At 37.0% G+C, this 21,078-nt stretch overlaps 2 protein-coding genes across 5 annotated transcripts; both read left to right on the forward strand.

Moving 5' to 3' along the window:
* Nucleotides 1–6: 6 nt before the first annotated feature.
* LOC100741144 lies at nt 7–14,562 on the forward strand. 4 transcript variants are annotated; one of them, XM_033321200.1, is made up of 8 exons: nt 7–336; nt 1,435–1,854; nt 2,646–2,725; nt 3,922–4,156; nt 7,728–7,845; nt 8,892–9,039; nt 9,141–9,297; nt 10,102–11,595. In XM_033321200.1, exons 2-8 carry the CDS (start codon nt 1,543–1,545, stop codon nt 11,593–11,595), a joined length of 2,544 nt encoding a protein of 847 aa, XP_033177091.1. In that variant the 5' UTR covers nt 7–336; nt 1,435–1,542. The 4 variants fall into 4 exon arrangements, with proteins under 4 accessions (XP_033177091.1, XP_024223969.1, XP_024223970.1 ...); XM_024368201.1 differs by lacking the exon at nt 7–336 and adding an exon at nt 343–1,338; XM_024368202.1 differs by lacking the exon at nt 7–336 and adding an exon at nt 12,217–14,562 and having other exon boundaries at nt 1,543–1,854; nt 10,102–11,785.
* A 262-nt stretch (nt 14,563–14,824) lies between these two features.
* On the forward strand, nt 14,825–20,939 carry LOC100741385. Its single transcript, XM_012386639.3, has 17 exons — nt 14,825–15,570; nt 15,994–16,153; nt 16,336–16,470; nt 16,578–16,724; nt 16,800–16,916; nt 16,993–17,160; nt 17,240–17,542; nt 17,618–17,791; nt 18,012–18,338; nt 18,418–18,727; nt 18,808–18,992; nt 19,053–19,292; nt 19,359–19,681; nt 19,760–20,117; nt 20,198–20,491; nt 20,554–20,693; nt 20,805–20,939. The coding sequence occupies exons 2-17, from the start codon at nt 16,061–16,063 to the stop codon at nt 20,857–20,859; spliced, it is 3,369 nt and encodes a 1,122-aa protein (XP_012242062.1). The 5' UTR covers nt 14,825–15,570; nt 15,994–16,060; the 3' UTR covers nt 20,860–20,939.
* The last annotated feature ends 139 nt before the right edge of the window (nt 20,940–21,078 follow it).

Here is a 21,078-nt window from a genome sequence, read left to right on the forward strand (position 1 = left end):
CGCCGTTGAAAAAAGTGTGAAATAGCAGCAACGAAAACGGGAAAAAACAAGAGACGCGCAATGTGGTAAAAACGAAAAACACTGTTATTTTAAACACGACGATACTCTCCAACATTGGAAACAATGTAAATTTGGGCTAGTTTGGCGAAGCTAAATAATTTGCTTAGCAATTTGCCAAACTCAATTGGGAATAATTTTCAAGTGATCTATGTTTGAAAATGAACTATTTAACCCGTTATTAACGGCATAGTAATTAGCGAAATATACCGTGTACTTACATTGAAAATTCAACGGCCATACATTGTACCGATGAAAGAGGAAAAAATTAGTTCAATGGTAATAGTTTCAACTGTGATTAACATAATTTAGTAGTGTATGTATATGCTATTCCTTTTGCGTCATTTTGTTCTTCGCTTTATTGGTTCTTATGCAATATCTTCTGGCTGACTCAAATATCTTACTACACTCTTCAGCTTCTTCTAAAATACATTTGGAGAACCAATTTATCCAATCAGCGTGTTGCATTTCCATGAACAACAATAGACATCGTGCTAATGTTATAGTTACACGAGACAAACGACAGCTGAAGTCACACAGCATCTTAGAACAGCGCGTAAAAACGAAAAGTCTATCGGATCGGTTGAATCGTTATCGTGAAGGCGAGTCGGGCGAATTTCGTATCCGGCTCNNTCCGGCTCGCGTGACAGCGGCTTAAGGCGCTAAAATAGAGCCTGTATGGCATCGATGTAGTCGACACGTCGGTGCCAGAACGCAGTTACGCATTTAGTCTTTAACTGGAAGCATCCGCGGCCGGAACAAGCGGCCGCCGAGCCCGTGACCGACGAAAACGCGAATTTTCCTCGATCGAACAGCGCGAGTCGTCTGCTCTGGGCGATCCTTTCGTGGAAAACGAATCGATTCGTAGCCGTGAAACGACGATGTGAAGCGTTTCCGAGGCTAGAGGATGCAACAAGTGCGTCGCGGCGGAGAACAGTTCACGAAAAGGGGACGTCATGTAGAAGCTACCTGCGTTGCCAATTGCGTCCACGAATCGACCGCTTGATCTCCGCGCTGCCGCTAATTACCCTCGCAATCAGCCTCGATTCAACTTCGTTTCACGCCTACGAGATCATCGTTTGCAACGAAAGGATCCGCCGTATGAACGCGACTGTAGGAAATCCGTGAGTGAAAGTACACGCATCATAGTATTCCCTTCGTTCGATCGTTCTTCTATAATCTTTGATTACTTCATCGTTCGGTTATTTCGTCGATCGACGATCTATACCTATCAGAACGAGACACGTCTCTGTCCGATTTTTCAATCTGTTCGCCGAGTCTGTAAGTTTCCTTTCGCTTATCTCTCTGTTAGTTTACTTTTACAGGCAGAGCAAGATTGATTTTTCAAGGCACGATTTTCCTGCTTCGATTTTACAGTTTGATGCGTCGGATCGGACCGACGAGAATCGAAAAACACTCGGAGAGAGAGTTCGCGAATAGAAATCGAGAATCCAGGCGAGGCACGGGCAAGATTCCCGGTGTGGAATGGAAATCAAAAGAAACGAGCCTCGACCGGACGAACTCGAGGAAAATCCGTTTCTCTGGACGATCTGTAAAACGGGTGTCCCTCGAATATTGGCCACGAGTCTGTTCGCTGTCGGTCGATACTGTGCGGACCAATTGCCAAAGAAAATGGGCCTGGGCAGCCTTCGGATCCTGGCTGCGTTCCTAGTTATTGTAATGCCCCGATCGCTCACTTACATTCTCCTGTATCCGATTTTCAGATTAGTGTTTGGCAATTTGTACCCGGCCTACGCTTCGTACAAGGCAGTGAGAACGAAGAATGTGAAAGAATACGTGAGTATCTATCAAGACCACCCGCTGAAATAACTAGAGAGGTATTCTTACTTCGTCTTCCATTAATAGCGATTATGTTTGATCATTCTAATTAATGGGAATAGAGTATAAGCGTGCTTCCAAGTACGAGCCAAGTTTCAGCTGAACTTGCTCGATAACGTTGCGGCTAAACATTGTTTCTAGGAAAGCATAAACTTTGCTCCGCAAATATTTATCCACGAGGGCTACTTCTCTCAGGCTTCTTTGTTAAAAATCCACCGCACTTGTCCTCGACGAACTTTGTTTCTGGATTAACTCGTGTCGCTTTATGCTCCAATGCCATCTCCAGAGAATTCCCGGTTAAATTCCAAGCTTATATTTCCATTCCCTTTGCGTTTCCCTCTTGCTTTCGCATAACGTTAAAAGCTAATATTAGGTTGCTGTGGATCGAAGACCGTTGTCTGGTTAGAATACTTCTACCAATTTGACGCGCAACCTCTATGTACGTGGATGTTATGCCTCTTATATCTCTATATATGTACATTCTGCACATATTTGTACATTCAAATTTCCCATGAATGCGTAAACATTCTCGGGCTAATTACAAACATTGATAACCAACTTACACGAACAAAATGGCAAACGGAATTTATACAGCGATCAAATATATCCCATACGAAAGCCGAGACGAAGTAAGAGTTCCTCCAAGACGACGATCATCCTATCTATATCCCTAAGAGCGTACGGTACATCGTTTCGTCGCAGAGATCCGTCTGGAGACAAAGTGTAAGCATTTATACTTTCGTTTTCAGGTGAAATGGATGATGTATTGGATCGTGTTCGCGCTGTTCACGTGCGCGGAAACATTCACCGACGTCTTCTTCAGCTTTTGGTGAGCAACGCCTGGGTCACGTTTCTCTTCTAACTTTGATACATACCGTAGTATAGCTAGCGACGAACGAGTACCGAAAAGGTCAAATAGAAGAGGAGAGGTCGACACCATCGTGGTCCCTTCCCTCTCGTAACTTGTTAATCCAAAGAGTACTCGCGATGAAAGAGGCTGAAATAGCTGTTGCACGCGTTCGCTGGATGGAAAGGGCATGTGTTTCGTAGACAGGGCTATCCGGAGTCGCGAAGCGTTTGGTCTGGTCGGTCGGTCATGGCCCCGTTTTCGCCGGAAGCGAATAAAATTCGAGCGAACCGGGGCCAATAAACCGAGGTGAACCGCGTGGTCCGCTCGCCACCGGGAATTCCGAAAGTCTAATTTCGGTCGAGATGGATATTGGCTTACATGCACTTCTGAGGATTCTACCGGCGTCTCGTCTTCCGTCTCTGTTTCTGGTGTTCCTGCCCGCTGTGCCAGATCTCTCCCTTCATACTCGAATTACAACCAAAAAGGAGAGTTGCCGGTGTATTTCTAGCCAGGAATACCCTGGCACTTTCCTCTCCTTCCCTCCCTCTTTCTCACACTCCCTCTTTTCTTTCCTATCGTCCACTATCCTACGCCTGGCCATTACTCTACCCAATTATTTTCCCCTTTTTCGTTTTTTACCCTCCTTTCGCGATGATGCGGCTTCGTGGTTCACGGCTGCGTCACGCGTAACGACAATTGACGAGCTTTCTGAAAGACAAAGGCCCTGTAGGTCCATCGTAAATACGTACAGTTACTAAGAAAAGTGGCCGTACACCTGACGGAAGGGCCATTTTTATTACAATAGAATGCTACAACGTTTCATTGCCAAGTTATTGCGATTTATGTCAAGATGATAAAGACTATAATATAAGATAAATGTTATTATACGACGTGATATGCACATCGCGAAAAGTTGCAAATGAAATGTCCACCTTCGATGGGCTGTTAAGAGTCGATCGATGTTAGAAAAATCAGAACCGAGGCTCGCAAAGTAACTTAACATTTTTCCAAAAAGCTTCTCAATTTTATCGTTGGTTATCTTTTTGCGTTCGAGCTACAAATTTTGCATTCTTCTATGAAAATATGCTGTATTTTACCGACCAATAATTTACGGCCATCGTTTTTTTCCATCGTTTCGTACGCGTAACATTTGTGTTTTGATCTTGCTCGTATAGGTTCCCGTTTTACTATGAAATCAAGACTATCCTGGTGATCTGGCTGTTGAGCCCAGCCACCAAAGGCTCGAGCATTCTCTACAGACGCTTCGTTCACCCGGCTTTGATCCGGCGCGAGGCTGAGATCGACGATGCCTTAGCACGCGCGACGGAGCAAGGTTACTCGGCAGTGTTGCACCTCGGATCGAAAGGTGTGAATTATGCTACCACGGTTCTCATGCAAACCGCTATCAAGGTAAGTTTCGAACTTAAAAGTACACTCGCTTACAGATGCCGTAACGACGAATCAGATCGTCTTGTTTAACAGGAAAAGTAAACAGTAACGGAGAAGATATTTTTTTATGGAATAGAAGTAATTCTGAGATTAAACACGGAATAATAAGATACGGAAAATCCCGAGTAGATGGTTATATAAAAAATATACAGAATATATACAACGTAGTGTATCTCGTTTCTTCGAGTATATGATACGTCGTCTGAATCTTTTCCTCGTAACAAAACGATCAAAAGTCCGTAACTTCACGTAAAATATTAACTCGCTGCAGCCACCGCTTCCCAACTCGCTAATCGTTCGATTTTCTTTTTTTCTTGTTTTTTATGTTTACGTTGTCCTGCACGCCTATCCTGCACGCCGCCTCTAATCAAACAAACACCAACGTCGATCATCATCACTACACATCGTCTAACCACTGCCAATCATCGTCGTTCCTTTAACAACTCGTCGTTATATATTATCAAAAAAAAAAAAAAAAAAAATACCATGTTATATGTACACACGTGTTTGTTATGTTCGACCTGTAACATCAAACATTCCACGACGTTCGTGTATATGTGTAAAAATCAAAAAAAAAAAAAAAAATCCTTCCAAAAACACATCGGAACGCGGGGGTGGTCAGCATATTCTGAAGTCAGACCAAATCATGGTGACTGAGCTATCAACGATCCAATCGGCCTCGGCCGTTTCTAGCTTGGCCAAGCTTCCAACGACCTCGAAGGAAAAGACGGACCAGATAGACGCCATCCAGAAACCAAGCACCCCGTCGCACTTAAGCAGTAGCTCCGATGACTTGATCCCTGTCGATTCGATGCCCAACACGAGCAACGATATGAACACGGACGACGAGCTGGTCGAAATTGATCCTGTAGCAGAAGGGGACGTTTTCAAGGTGCCAACGCCGAAGAAAGCGTACAAGGCGCGGAAAACCAGAAAAGGGCGAACCGAAGGCAACTCGAGGCGACTCAGGTCACACGCTCGCGACACTGACTCCATATTCAGCGACGATGAATTGGACCAGCAGTATGCGTCCACCATGACGGAATACTGACACAAAGTGTCGTTCTGTGAATCGGTGGAAAGCAACGATTCAACGTAGTCTCGGAGAATCGCGAGAATAATCCTCGACAGGCTTTCGTCGAAATGGATTGCAAGTTACCGATTTAAGATTAACATAGCGTTTTTACATTTATAGAGATTCGAGTGGAATGGGTTTTAGGGAAATTATGCGTGTGTTTATTGAAAGTCTTAGAGTAATTTTCCGTTTTTTTTCTTTCTCTCTCTCTCTCTCTCTCTCTCTCTCTCTCTCTCTCTCTGTTTTAGAGTCGAGTTAATCCTGAAGAAGGTATTCGTTAAGACGGATTATGGATGGAATGATCGGAAAGACAAAGATAAAAAGGAATTTGGTCATTTTGATGAGAGGGGAGTTTTTGAAATTTTACTCCCGTGAAATTATTTGTTACGTCTACACGTGCGTTACGATACTATATACAATGATAAAGATGTTTTTTTATTCGATATATACCAGAGGCCTTTAGCATAATGTAATCTCAGCTGCGAAACGTTTAACGTTTAGACGAACATTAAGAAACTATTATTGCGTGCCACCTTTCTGCGAATTCTGCGACTTATATCGTTTATTATACCAATTAGCATTAAGAGTAATCTATCGTGATCGAATCGCGAACCGTGATAATTTTGGTAAGTCGGGAGAACTGGTGCCTTACGATAGATGACGATATGAGATTTCGTCGATTACGATAATCCAAGAAATTTTCGTCTATTGTTGCAAACTGATAAACTATTCTCAACAAATAAATATATCAAATAACCATGTTGAATCCTTTTTCACGAACAAGCCGTCGAATAATCGAAGTATCGATCGAATACACGATATTTCATTTCTATCAACTAGACTTGTATCAAAAAGACAGAGTTTAAGACTGTACCGCGACCGAGGTATGTAACAGGAAGAATTCGACGATCACTGGCAATTTTGTATATGCAGTTTGCACGAACACTTGTTATCTGGATCGCACGATTTGCTTACGAAGTAATCGAAGTACTGTACTTTTTGCTGGCACGTAATCACCGACGAACATCAGGTAGTGCTTAAGGAGGCATCGATCACAGAGCGTGTCGTTCCTTGCTGTAGTTCCCATAGTTGTAACTGTTGTTAAATCTCATACATATATCAGATTGATGTAAATGTGATGGAAAGTAATTGCATAGGATACACATCCTCGTTACTTCTACACCAACCGAACATCTCCAAGCATATTAGAACCGTCGAGAATCTAAGAAAGCTATAGCAATACGAGGATTTGCCATTGAAACGCTTAGAAAGTAAGACTTTTATATCCCAAAGATTTTACTCAACGATGCTACTATTGATATGTTTCATTTCATTCTTTTTTTTTTTATTCCCATTTTTTTTTTCGAATAAATATATTCTATGGATAAGGATGTAATGTGTTGGTCCCTCACTCTTGCTCCGTTCTCTTTTTCGTGGAAAATAAACGCTAGTACCCCGCGATCATCCGGATCGATCGATTCTTCATCGTTCGTACCGTGCAAATCCCGTCTAACGAGTTGGTCCAGTTAATCAAGAGAACCCGGTTCTATCGCTGGACACGCGGAACGCTAGCCGTTAACTCGTGCCAGAATGAAAGTCGGAAAGAAACGTAGCCGGATAGGCGAGAGACCGCAACGCGTTCGCGTTGTTCAACCCGGCCTAGATCGGTCGCTAAAAACACGCACGACAGATCGAACACACGCTCCGGTGTCGGCAGATAACACATTAACACCTTTTTCCGGGTTGGTAAGAATATATTTTTATTTTTTTCCTTTTCTCTGTACAAAATATTCAGATGAGAAGGTCTGTGACTTTAGAGTTCGTAAGAGACTTACCGAGAGGAATTCAAAAATTTCCCATATCTACGCGATTTCGTATTTTTAACAAAGATAATGTAGAAAGTAGAATCCAGATAGAAAATTGTTTCATCCTTTAAGTATTTTAACGAGCAATTGCACTTTGAATATTTTACATATCTTTGAATATCAGTATCGTACGTTTTGCATAATTCTTCGCGTTTGCTACAATAAACGTTCCATACGTTTCTCTCTCGTGTCGATAAAAAATGTCCATCCACCGATAGAAATCGACGTCTCAACGTATCGCGAGAAGCCTCGTCCGCGACGTCGAACGCTGTCGTAAACGATAAAAGTCTCGATGTTGCGTCAGAAGGATCGCTTTACAGGCTTCGCAGGACTTACGTGTTTATTAGAAATGTTTCATTCCTCTCGCCGAGTACTATCAACTCTTCGAGTCTAAGCACCTTCTTCTTTTTTAACACCCTATGTAATACTTTGTTTTAGTCTTAGCTGTATGTATCTTCGACATGTAACTATACGTTTCTCTGTGCTCGATCGATAAGTTTGATTTTTCTGCTCACTGGTTCTTGACAAACGACGCGGCACGCAATCGTGGATTACCCGGCAGGTTGAAAAAAACAGAGGATTGGTTTTTCAGGGCGGTGGTGGTCTGGTACAGCATTTAAAGAAGAGCTACAGCCTGAGCGACCTGACCGGCGAGAAAGAGGACGAGAATAGAAACACGCCGCACATGCACGACGAGACGGACATGGAAGGTTATTGGCCGATCGTGGCTCTAGTCATTTTTACGAATTCTCTCGCGAATAACCATAACGCTGTTCGCTTCCTTCGATGTAAAACTCTGTTTATTTAAACTGTTCGGTGGACAAACGCTCCATATATTAGGAGTTCACCAATTTTTTCCCCGTTATTCACCGTGCTTCGAATAATTATAGACTCAAACACATTTTCTGTTTGGTTCTTCGATATTTCCGAGAAACCAAGATAAGGTTAGGCGAAACCGTTTTCGTAAACTGAACGCTCGAAAGGCTATCGGCAGATGGTGTGTGTTCGTAAAGACGGATCGTCTTTCGTAACCGAGATAGAAGATAAAAAAGACAATACAGCCGTTAGTGCAGAGAAGTTTGAAAATTTCGGAACACTGTTGTTTACATGGACGTCGAGAACCTACGTGGAATTCTAGCGAGAAAAATTTACCTTAAAAAAAAAAAAGAATAAAATCTGAAACTTTAAATAAGTCAGTGGATAGCCTAATTTAATAGATTGATAGAAGTAATTGAAGATAAAGGGAAATCCACTAAACATTGAACATTGCAAAGGTAAGAAAACTAACACTGAGTTTGTATCTCTTCACAGGGAGAAACACAATTTTAAAGAAGAAATCTAATCTCTTCTAGACTTGGAGAGAAGACAATTTTTCTTCCTTGTGTCTCTCGTTTTGTTTCGTATTACAATTACGGTATTACAACAAACGATTCTTTTTGTTTCAATGTTACGAAAAATCAGAAAATAGCGTTGAGTTTATAATTATTCACGGCACTGTATTTTGTGGTTCTTCGCTAAAAACCTCCTACCCTAGAATCTTCTTGCTTTTTCGCAGCCGCAACGTTAAAGGATAGAATTCGATCGTGTAAATTGATCGACGAACAAAAACGCGAGTGAAATATCACTTTCTCACAACGGTGGCTCGTTAATCAGTGAAAACGATTGACACGACGCAGCGCGTGCGTCCACAGTAGGAATTTTGTTAATCGGGCATTAAAGGAACATACTTTGATCGAAATTTGTCAATAATTTTCAGTGGAACCTCGTCGAAGAGAGCATGTGGGAAGAAGAGGGTATAGTCCTCGTCGGACACAGTCCAGCACCAATCGAGTGGAAATGTATTTTTCCGAAGTGGACGTTGACGTTCTACAGCCAAGGTCTAGGGAGCCAACAGCTAGCTTAACGTTCGTATCTCGTTTTTAACGAATAATCATAGTACAAACGTGTAGCGTCCTAATATCCGTAACGTGGACGTGTTATGCTGTAAACGGATCGTTGGTTGCAGTAATATAAGGTCTTCGGACGACATCTCCAGCGGGTACAGCAGCGGGGAAGCGCTACAATCCAGCCGTACATCTCAAGGCGATTCGTTGGTTCGAACATCGAGCGTCGGTGCAAGAACACGCGCAAAACCTCGCTCCACCACGAAGAAGACCCCAGAGGTACTAAATTCAACCGGCCGAATCCGTATAAGAACATAAATCAAGGTTTAATTCCGCGCACTCGAGCCCCAATTTCATTTCTGCAACCGAAACTTTACTACAACTGTTCCAAATGACGCTGATAAACAGACTAGAAGCAAGGCGTCTGAAAATAAACTAGACTAGAATGAAACAGCAAAGGCGAGTCTGCGACGAAATTGAACCTTGATTAATTCATTAAGGACATTGGCAAATTTTTCCCTCGGCATTCTATGTATCAAGCATCGTATCAAGGATACGTGATTATTTCTTCCATCTGGACTTTGCCATTTTATATCAGAGAAATCGAAACGTGTACTTGAAACGTTACGACGATTCGAGGAGCGTTGGAAAACGGTGTAAGTGACAAGATTGAAAAATTGCGATTTTTTTATCAGAAAATGTTCTACACGGCAACGAGAATACCGCGATATAGTATTTGAGCGCAATTTAAACGCACACTCTATACAGTCATTAATAACGCTAGAAGGTGTCAGAACGTTGCCTCTACAAAGAGGATACACAAGCTCTAGTAGACGTTACTTAATTGTTTCTTCGCTTTTGTCTATGTCATCTATCTAAACGAGTTTGGACATTCGTTTGAATGGAGTTTTCTTTACAACAACGAGATATTACACACAGCGTTTTCCACAGACGCTCTTCGACTCTCGCCGCCTAGTCCTTAATGACGATTTAAGTTCGTTCTATTTAATCTTTTCAAATTATGCAGCAGCACATGATTAGACGTTTCATTTGATAATATAACGATTTTTATGATATTTGAAGGACTCGGGAGAGGATTCCGACAGCATCGATCCTTCTTCCTCCAAAAATGTCTCATTTCCGACACCTTTGAATCTCATCACTCCTGAACAAGCTCTCGAGATCTTGCTTCTACTCTCGAAAAACAGTAACGTTGCTGATTATATGAAATTCGATCGTGGCACCTTTACCGCAGGTAACGATGATTTACTTAAAAATACCAGTCAATCAGGCCCGCCGGAACTAGAAAAAAAAGAAACGACGGAAACGATCGATAATTCACGGCCAGAGCCTGTGCTAGCCGCGGAGCTTCGAATAATTGAAAGTATAGAGGCGAGGACCCATCCTGAACCTTTATCGGCTGCAGAGAGATCAGTTAACGATGCACGGACGAAGCGAATCGAAACACAAGACGCAAAGACCGAAAACACGATAGAAAATATTACGAATAATTTTACTTGTGACGAAGCTTCTTCCGAAAAATTAACCGAACGGTCAACACGGACCGTAACGGATGAACTCTGTCAGGATAAGTTCGACGAGCTGAAACAACTGTTAAACGACGCTCGCAAGGCGGTGAATAACATCGTCCACACGCAGGAAAAATTGCAGCGTAGCGTTACACCCGTCACTGAAAGGTTATCCTCGGAAGACTCGTCGCAAAACGTGGACGTTGAAACAGCGAACGAGAATGAAAACGTAGGAAAAGATGGCGAAGACGCGAAAGCATCGTCAGAAAGAACAAAAGAAATAGAAAATACAGCTGACGACAAAGACGCGGTAAACATGGTTGCGGAATACGACAGCGCCAGCTACTTGGACGTTTGGACAACTCCGAGTGTGTCGCGTAGTAATTCCGACAGTCTTGGCCGAGCTGGTAAGTACAACAAGAAACCAGCTCCCAAAGTACCTCTCACGGAGAGCGAAGAGGACTTGAACGAGACCGATGCTCAGAGCGCGTTGAAAGCCACTTTGGTAATTAAAACTGGAACCTTAAAGACCTTCTCAAACACCGGCACCGCGAAAGACGTGTTTATCGCTCACGCTACTGGCGCGAAGTCAAAGGGGAAGAAGTGTAAGAGGCAGCGAACGAAGGAAGGCTTCTCGAAGCTGCTCGCTATTCCGAAAAATATCTTCCACAGCGCGTTTTCGAAAGAACGCAAGGCTTCGAAAACAGACGACTCCAGCTCGGATATCAGCACGTCCGAAACCAGATCGAACAGCATCGAACCTCAGGAAACGATTATCGAACTTGCGCCGAAGCCATCCAGCTCCGGTCAAGAGATAAACATTCAGAATGACGATAAAAGCGAGAACGACATTTCTGACAGTTCTAACAGCTCAGACACTTACGTACTCGCGCCAAGCGACGATAAGGAAACCGCGGATAAAACAGAGAATGATGAAACAAAGAAAGTTACCGAGGAGAAAGTAGAGAGCGCGAGCGTAGAATCGCGGATAAGAGAAGCATCGCAGTCACCAAAAATTGGCAAAAGATTAGAGTCGGATATTTTCTAAATGCTGTCGTTTAATATCGTATAAGATATAATAGTGTACGTTGCGAGAGTTAGACGGGTCTCATTGACTGGTTTTCGTCGACGATTTAAGTAAACCCAATATCATCGGCTCCTTCCTAGTCCTTTTCGTCCACTTTGTCGTACTGAGGAAATCTGGAGAGAAGAAACGGATTAGTTCGTTGGTTCAGATCGTATGGATATGGTTTCTAGAGTGTTTTTTTTGATAATTCGTTAGACCACTAATCGCTTACCGAGTGTTACTTCTTACTAGAATGTTAAACATGCATGTTACTCGACGATTAACACGATTACAGCGACACAGCTACACGATTTATTAACCGTTGCTTCGAGAAGGAAACGATACCACCTGAGGGGAATTTTTCTGCCAGTATGCTCCCCCCCTCCCCTCGTGTAGTAGTATCTGTTTCCTAAAGTCAGTGTGGTGTGTAAATTATTATCGAATCGATCTCTGTTTTAAAGACTGCGTCGTAAAGAACGCTTAGCGAATGATCAAATACATAAAAATGTAAATAACGCGATATCGGGCAGTTTTATTTGAGGATCGAACGTTCACCCGCTAACAGAACGACGATAACACACAGAATTCGTCTTTATTTTTCAGATAACAAGCTTCGCTACCCTGCCCCGCAGCAAGAAGACAAGTAAGAAGAAGGTGGCATGAAATTTAGAAACTGCTGCTGATCGTATCAAGGAATAAGAGCAAGCCTTTTCTTTCGACTTATTTGAATTTCTACGTGCAGCGATAAAACGATCAGCAGCAGAGACAGCTATAAACCTATGAAAATGCATAATGCATCGCGCGACATTGTGCCCTAGCACTAACGTTACACGATTCGTTTGTACATAGTTTCTCTCATAATTTCTATTTCAGTTTCGCAAGAACGTGATTCTCATCGATTGTAATCGAGCATCTAGTTAAATAGACATAGGAGAATTTGTCCTGTTCGTCGGGTTACATTAAAAAAAAGCAAAGCAACGATAGAGTAAAAAAAAAAAAGAGAAGAACCAGCCATTCGTAACCGATCTGTAACACCGTTGCTCACAGTCATCCAAGAGGTTCTTAGATACTTCTGTATTATGCTTTTTATCGCGTATCCCGAGACCCGTGTGCGTAGCGTCGTTTACACGACCACACACTACGGTTCTAATCGAATTTTATAATATATAGGTACACGCGTAACGATAACGGAGGAAGGAAAACTTCCGGTGTTTATCGCACTCGATCAATGTTGCTTACGATCAAGCGTAGACCTTATTAATAGAGACACGTGATTTACCGTCGATGCCCGAAAATCGCATGCGATTCCATTTCTAAGCTTTTCTAAGCTGTAGCTCTCGTGTTTCCGTCAAACATCACTGGATCATTGTAAAAAGAAACAAGAAGATAAAGAAGAGGAAGAAGAAGAAGAAGCACAATTAAAAGAGTCAGTTGTATTTGCGAGAGAAAGGGATGAATTTTATGAAATCTAGTCAACAAACAAAACGTACTCAGGCAACTTTCGAATAGTGCCACTCAACTTTCTACGTATAATTTGTCTATATACATACGTAACTGTAGCTAGCAGAGATAGGGAGACGTGCGGTGATCGATGACCGATAAACGACCGTATGAAACTAAACGATCATTGCACTTTTTCACGGAAATTAGAACTCGCGAAGCGTTGCATAACGTTCGTAACTGTAATAAGACCGTAGAGAAATTTGTAAGATCCCGTTGACGATCAGCTACTTGTCCTATGATTCTGAAATCTTAAGGTTGCACGTGACAACAGTCCGCTTACGTGTACTTTCGTTCGAACTCGAGTCGTGAAACAGAACAAGGCACGAAAAGACGCGCTACGATCTGCGCTTCTCTTAAAGTCTGAGTTTTGTTAGATCTGAAAGATAGTTGGAATCGAATGTTAGCCTCAAATCGGCTTTATTTCAACGTTGAACCACTTGTTTCCTAGCGATGAAAGAGCGCGAGGGATTGAAATTAGAAATCATTGAAACGTACGCGAATCCCTGCCCGAGTGAGGTGCATGGTATTATTTTTTGCTTGAGAGTTGGCAACTATGACGTGATAACTCTTGTTTTAATATAGAATCGCATCTGTTTATAAGTTGTTTACGCGCACGGTATACCGAGCAGAAAATTTACGCACAAACGCCGTAACTATCTCGAAGGAGAATTGTAACGAGCAATTGTCGATCTTATCGAATCTGTACTTTAATTGTCACTGCGAACGCTGAGCGAAAGATGCCACTCGAGGACGTAATATTATCGTTCAGTTGAGAATTTGTTGTACGACTATATGATTTTGCTAGATCGTAGGAAGAGAATGCGGCTAATGCGACGATCGAAGTACACCGCAGAAATTGTAGATATATTTAGAGGCGAACAAAGCTTCGAGTTAAAGATTTGGAAGGTTCGTAAATATCTCTACTTAGCAGGTCGACATTTGCATTCGCTGCATTTTATCAGATAATGTAACAAAATTCGACGCTTGTCAAGGGAAATTCGTTTAATTGTAACTTACGCGTATTGTTAATTCTTAACTATCTGGATACCTGGCCGCAACTGTGCGTGTATGCGAAACTAGAAAGGAACATGCTCAATCTTAAGAATCTTTGCCCGTGCTCGATAGGAGAAAACTTGGAAAAAAGTGTTACAGTACCTCGATGTTGTTCGAGCTTTCTTCTTTCCAATTTTAATAAGCCTTTTTGGTGCATCGATAATGCACCATGAAATTACGTATATGGTGCTGCGAACTTTTTAAGTTATTTTATAATTATATATCTTGGCAACGTATATATAAATATATATGTATATATAAGGAAAACATGTTCTGAATGTTAAAAAGGCACCTGAAACGTTGTGAATTATGTGGATAGATTGGTTAACAGTATTTCGGTTTAAGTATATCTGTAGTCAATAAAGTCAGATTAAAGTATGGTACCTATGTGAATTTGTTTACGATATTAATTGTTTCGAAATTTGACAAAATGTAAGTATTCGAAATTATGTAATGTTAAGCAAAATAACTTGGACGTTGCAGATTTCCCTATCTGTATATAATAGAAATTAAATTAAAGTACTTACATTCTTATCAGAATAAAAATAATTCTATCAAAATGTCTTTATTATATATCTCATATTTATGTATATTTTTATTTTCTAAGCATCTTTTTAATTATTCATTAAATCGTTCGCATTATATTTTATATAAGGAAAAATAATTTAAAATACTTAACTTTGTGTATCGACCCACATAGTCCGTATAAAAATATATAAATTACAATTACATACATACATCACATACACATGCATGTATTGTAACGAAGTCGTTATCATTTTTGTATCAGATGCAATGTTATCGACTCAATGTGAAGTAACTTCCAACTGTACCATCGTACATGGTTGAGTTGGATATATAGTTCCTCCATTCACCGCTCTAAATGCGACAAGAAATTCCATAAGCTGCAGATCTATTCTATAGCTTATATGTGGCAATAGATCTATCTTCTATCCAGGCTGTGCTAGGATTTTCAAATGTGACGTGAAAATGCATTGCGTGTTAAATCTAGAATACTTCTTGTCTATGCTTAAATACAACACCTCTTTTTGATGACAATTATAAACTTCTGGGTTTTTTTTAATACTGCGGTCTGCTTTCTTAAATTAGTATTATTAGTTTAGAGATAATTATGTATACATATATTGTACATAATCAAAATTGTACTCATTGTAATATGCTTTTAAAAGCATATCTGAACTATAACTGTTTTCCATTAAACGATCAATATGGCGACTTCCACATAATAGTAAATAAAAGTGATAGATTTTGTTAAACTTTATAATAAATTTCATTGAAAAAGTGTAACTGTTTATTACTTTTATTTTAATACCCATTATTACAAATGATGGTAGATGATGTTTTACATTGAAGTGACTTACATAGCTTCTTGTTATTTCTGTACGTTTTCTTAACACTCATTTTGCTTGTTGTTAAACATGTGCTTGCGCATTTGGAACATATCACAAAGAATTTGAAATATTCATGAAATTCTGAAATAAACGATTATATTTATTTTCAGAATGAATTACAGTAATAACTTTTGTCATCATTTGTTACTTTATTAATTTTAAAACGGCATTCTTACAATTATTTTATATTTTTTTCAATGTATAATTTAAGTATTTCTCGACGTATTTTATAATTAGCGTTATTATCTTTTAGCTATGATTAAACTTTTTTATGATATATTTATAGCAAATATAGAAGTATCTTACTCAATTTATAATCTTTACTTCATTGTATTCTTTTTTACAGTTTTTTATTATATACATCGAAATTATCCAACGTATGTACCAGAAATATATGATATCGCTTTTTCAGATCTTAAAAAAATACGCATATAATATACGTTTGGTTTTAAAAATCGAAGCTGTGGTAATATTAAAAAATGTTGCAACGACATCGATTATTAGGGGATAAAATACTTTTTCGAATATTGAAAAATAAGAACCACCTCGTTAACAACATATGCGAAAAACTGGTATTTATAAATAAATAAAATTACATATTTTATTAACAGTATATGCTACCATTAAGCTGTAATTCATACACATATTTTGTATTTGTATTATTTAGTTACTAAGATAATCTTTATATTTTTGTATAGAAAGATCAGTTTTAATAATCTAATGTGTTTTTATTTATAATGAATTATTATTTTAGAATAACAATGTGAAAAACATTGTGTTATTATCAGAAGATGAACTTTGTGAACTATGGCTACATATAAAAACTGTATTATTAGAAGCACAAAAATTATGTAAACAAACATCAAAGAATAAAGACAAACATGTGAAAGTAAGGTCACTTAGATGAATATATTGTATGATATTTTGTCATTTTACTATTGTTAATATAATTATTATTATTATCATCAATACAATATATCTATGTTATCATTTCAGGAGTTTAATCTTATGATTAAATTAATACGTACAATAACTATCATGGCTCTTGAAACAATTGTACAACGAAAGTTTATACCCAATGTTCTATTACAAAACATAATATTACTACATTCTGCTGTGCTACCAAATATAAAAAATGAACAGGTTGATGTTTAATTATTATCATTTATTCTTTTAATATCTATATTTTTTAATTTTTAAATAAAAATCCCTCTAAAGGCTAAAAATGAAATATCAAATTTGCTGGAAAGGTGGTGGATATTAGACATGACATGGAAAGAGAAAGTGATAAGAAATGTATTGAAATACCTCATCCAAAATAGCAAAACTTCATTGGTAATTATCCTTTGAGTATATAAATACATGTGAACAATGTAACTTCAAATAACTGATTCATTAATTATATTTTTAGCAACATGTAAAACGTTTATATGAGATAAGGTCTAGCATCACATTACTGAAATGCACTGAAGATGTGCAAGAACTACTTAAACTTGTTCGAGAAAAAACTGTGATGTCCCTTGAAGAAGGTCGAATGTTGATATTACATTTATTTACGCTTGGGGAGCAATATATATTGGTACAAGTTATAAATTATGCCAAAAAGGTTATAAATATCAGTTTATATCAAACTAACATTAACATAATTGATATTTCAGGGAGTTCATAATAATGTAAGGGTAGTATTACAAGATATTGAATACAGTTATATTCCTGCATATGCAGATCTATATGCAACAGCATGGTTAAATGGAACTGAAAAATTTAAGAAATTTATTGTTGAAAATTGTTTACAAAATATTATTTTTTATTGTTTCCGAACATATAGAGATGATACAGGAAGGGGAAAGCTTGGTAAAAATCTGCTTTCATTTGTTGCTGCTATGCATGATAGCAAGCATCAAGCAGCAAAATTAATGATTCACAATGAATGTAAACCTCTACTTTGGAAATATTTAAAGGTATTACCAGAATGAAATTTACATATACACATATACATAATATGTTATAAGCATCAAATTAAATTCTTATCACAGGCACATGGGTCTTTCATCATATGCAATGCTGTAGAGATTCTCTTTATAACAAGTTCTGTTCAATATACATGTACTCCAAGAGACAGAAATAAAATATATATTCAAAAATATTATGAAACAATAACAGATCTCTTAAAAGATTCAGATTCTGAAGTGTGCAATGTTACTATAAAAGTATGGTAATTTGTCTATTATTACTTTAACCTCTTGCTTTACAATATTAGTACACATCATATAAGGACATGGATTATGCTTTCAATTCAATAAAGAGGTCTGTTTTTTCAGTCTGAACATTATCACCACTTACTTAAATAGTTACTAACAAAACTATAAGGCAAGGGGTTAAATATTTCAAAACTAATTATTGATATTTAAGAAATGTGAACATCTTTAGGGTCTATTTAAAATGTTAGAAAAATATTGGAATCATGTTCCAAACAATATTATTCGGAATTGGTTAAATATACTACTACAACATACAAAAAACGCCAATAATTCCGAAATAAGGGCAAACATTTTTACTGGTTTAAAAAAAATATTAGTTAAAGAACGATCTTATATGATACTTAAAGATTTTCTACCAAATTTCGCAAACAGTATTTATGACGAAGATCAAACGGTATTAGAAGCGTTAATTAAACTTCTTTACCATGCACAAAACCAACTTGGAATACCATTCTGGAATATAGTACCCTTGACCTATGTTCTCGATCGCTTAGAGGTATACATAATACAAAATAATATTTGACTATTTGCAAATAAAGATAATATTAAATTTAATGTCTTATTATTATTTTCAGACTACTCAAGATGAATTTGTCTTGCAAGAATTAGTAAAACTTATGTGGTTACGTATATCGTCGAATGGTACACATCACGATAAAATAAAGGATGAATTAGCATACATAGGAACGAGCAATATAAATGCCGTTAGAAGATTTTGTTTGCATTCTAAATCTGTTATAAGTTTAAGTACATCCACGAAGCTTATTGAAACTTTGTTATCTGTGATAAGAGAAGAAATGGAATGTTTACCTGTAGCAAAAATATTAAACAAAAATTATAATAAAAAAGTTAAATTTAACAAGAAGAAGAATAGCTTCGAAAATGGTAATAATATATAATTATTGTGTGATATTAAGTTTATTAAGTTTAAGTTTAAACATTAATAATTGTGTTTATCGGAGTAGATTCTTCAAATAGTTGGAATGATGACTTTGATAATTATAGAGCTATAAATATATATATCGATATTATTGCTATGTTATTAATAGCAAATATTGAACATAGTGACGAAGGAATATTATATAAAAAAGAAATTAATATTTTACAACTAATTGCACATGCATTACCAGAGCTTTTCAAGAATTTCAGAGTAAGTATTCATAATTTATTCCCTATAGGTTCCTATAATATGTATGTAATCCTTTTTCAGGAAACACCAATAAACGAATCAATAATATTTTTATTTTCTTTAATACCTCCGAAATTTTTTTTGAATAAAATTGGTATTCTGGAAATGTTGATACAACAACTGTGTGATCCCAATACTCCTGATGAAAGTCTCCTTTCAATTGTGTATCTTCTCATGAAATGGAATAAGGGAGATACAATTTTATTCGCATTAACGAATCTTTTTACACAATCTTTAAATACAAATGCAAGACATAATCAGGTAAAGATATTGTTTAATAAATATATTAATAACAATAAGATATAATATTATTAAATGTTCATTTAGAATACTGCACATGATTTCCAAATTAATGAGAAGGGTCTAGAATTAAGTTTACGAATTCTAAAACATTTACTGCATGTTGAATATCAGTCAGTTTTAATGAATAAATATCATAAGGACATACTTAAATTTTGGGAAAGTTTACATAGACTAAGAAGTTTTATAGAAAGAGAAATGAATAATGAGTGCAATATAAAAAGTCTTGTATCCAAAGATATAATTATAAATTTTTTTAAAGAATATATATCAATGATTGCAATATTACATAAAAAGGATGTATTTGATACATCAGAACATTTTTCAGAGATTTTATTATGGGTCAGGAGGTATGAAAGTTAATTACATATTCTTATCAATTTTCTAGAAGTATTGTTATTGTTAACATATCCTTTCTTTTTACACAGGACAATAGTGACACACATATCGCACATTGATGTAAACATTATAGAAAATCATTATATTTGTATAAATATAATAAAAAGTACTTTTGATATGTCAAATTTACTACTGAAAGAGTGCAATACTACTCCGAAACTATGTTGTGATATCGTACTTTTATATTGCAGTTGTTTATCATCACCAAATGGCATAATTTTTTTAAATGATGCATTTGATGCAATAATGATGTTATTAGATTTTAGTAAAATGGCTTATGACGAACAAGAACCAAATTTATTAAACATTGTTGTACCAAATTTTGTATGTATTGTAATGGTTACTTTAACTAAATGTAGCAAAGATATATTACTTAAATATACAAACGTAAGTATACATAATGAGTTATCTAAAAAAGACGCGGTAAATATTTTCTACATTAGAATTAAATAACTTATTAATTATAGGACAGAAAAATACTGCATAAATTAACGCAAAAATATTTTTCCGTTATTAAAAATACTTTTGACGATGAGAGTTCTTATCTTTCATATATAACTATTATGTTTAATGCTGCAATCAGTAGTATAAGTATGGAAATTACACGTTTACTACAACGCTCACATGTAATAGATGAAAATATTATAAGCACACCGTTTCCTTATCTAGCAAAGGAAATATTAAAAATTATTTTAAATACAAAAAGATATCAAAAACTGAGTATACAAGTATTAACAAAGACAATAACAAGTTGTGCAAAAGTAAGTATATATACACTATTTCAAATCTATTAATAGTGTAGCTAATTCATTTCACATTTTAGATTGACATGTTATCTTCTCTGATAGTAATATACAAAATGCTTAAATCAAATAATAAAAGAGTTATTAATTTACTTAAAAACGTGACATTAGCATCCAAAGTACACTACCAAAATCAATCTTGTGATACTCTCTTTGATAGGTATTATTAATTTTTTATTCTAAAAGTAATAATATGTTAATCGTAACCATAATCACGTGATCAGAAAGATCATAATATTGATAAGAAATATAATATTCATAATTCTTCCAGGTCTATAAATGATGCAATAGATACAGTTATAGATGCCATATTGAAACAAAAATAATACAATTACCGTTTATGTAATAAATAATTATGTAATTGTAATAAGCCAATATATCTACTACGCGATATATTTTTATTCAATATTTTATGTATTAATGAAACTATAAAATTATATCTTTTTGAAAGTATGAAGAATGTTTTTTAGTACTTCTTAAAAAGAGAAGCTTTAGAAAAAGAGGAATAGAAAAAGTATAAAAGAATATCTTTGATGAGACAGGAA

Source organism: Bombus impatiens, unplaced genomic scaffold (assembly GCF_000188095.3).
Source record: "Bombus impatiens unplaced genomic scaffold, BIMP_2.2 scf_0406, whole genome shotgun sequence".
Lineage (NCBI taxonomy): Eukaryota > Metazoa > Arthropoda > Insecta > Hymenoptera > Apidae > Bombus > Bombus impatiens.

Bases quoted from the DNA above. Each gene is read 5' to 3' on its own strand.
- LOC100741385 (XM_012386639.3), top strand. From the start codon at position 16,061: ATGTTGCAACGACATCGATTATTAGGGGATAAAATACTTTTTCGAATA. The intron at 17,161-17,239 runs GTACAAGTTATA...TTGATATTTCAG, and splicing joins TTGGGGAGCAATATATATTG to GGAGTTCATAATAATGTAAG. The intron at 17,792-18,011 runs GTATGGTAATTT...GAACATCTTTAG, and splicing joins TGTGCAATGTTACTATAAAA to GGTCTATTTAAAATGTTAGA.
- LOC100741144 (XM_033321200.1), top strand. From the start codon at position 1,543: ATGGAAATCAAAAGAAACGAGCCTCGACCGGACGAACTCGAGGAAAAT. The intron at 1,855-2,645 runs GTGAGTATCTAT...TTTCGTTTTCAG, and splicing joins CGAAGAATGTGAAAGAATAC to GTGAAATGGATGATGTATTG. The intron at 9,040-9,140 runs GTTCGTATCTCG...CGTTGGTTGCAG, and splicing joins GAGCCAACAGCTAGCTTAAC to TAATATAAGGTCTTCGGACG.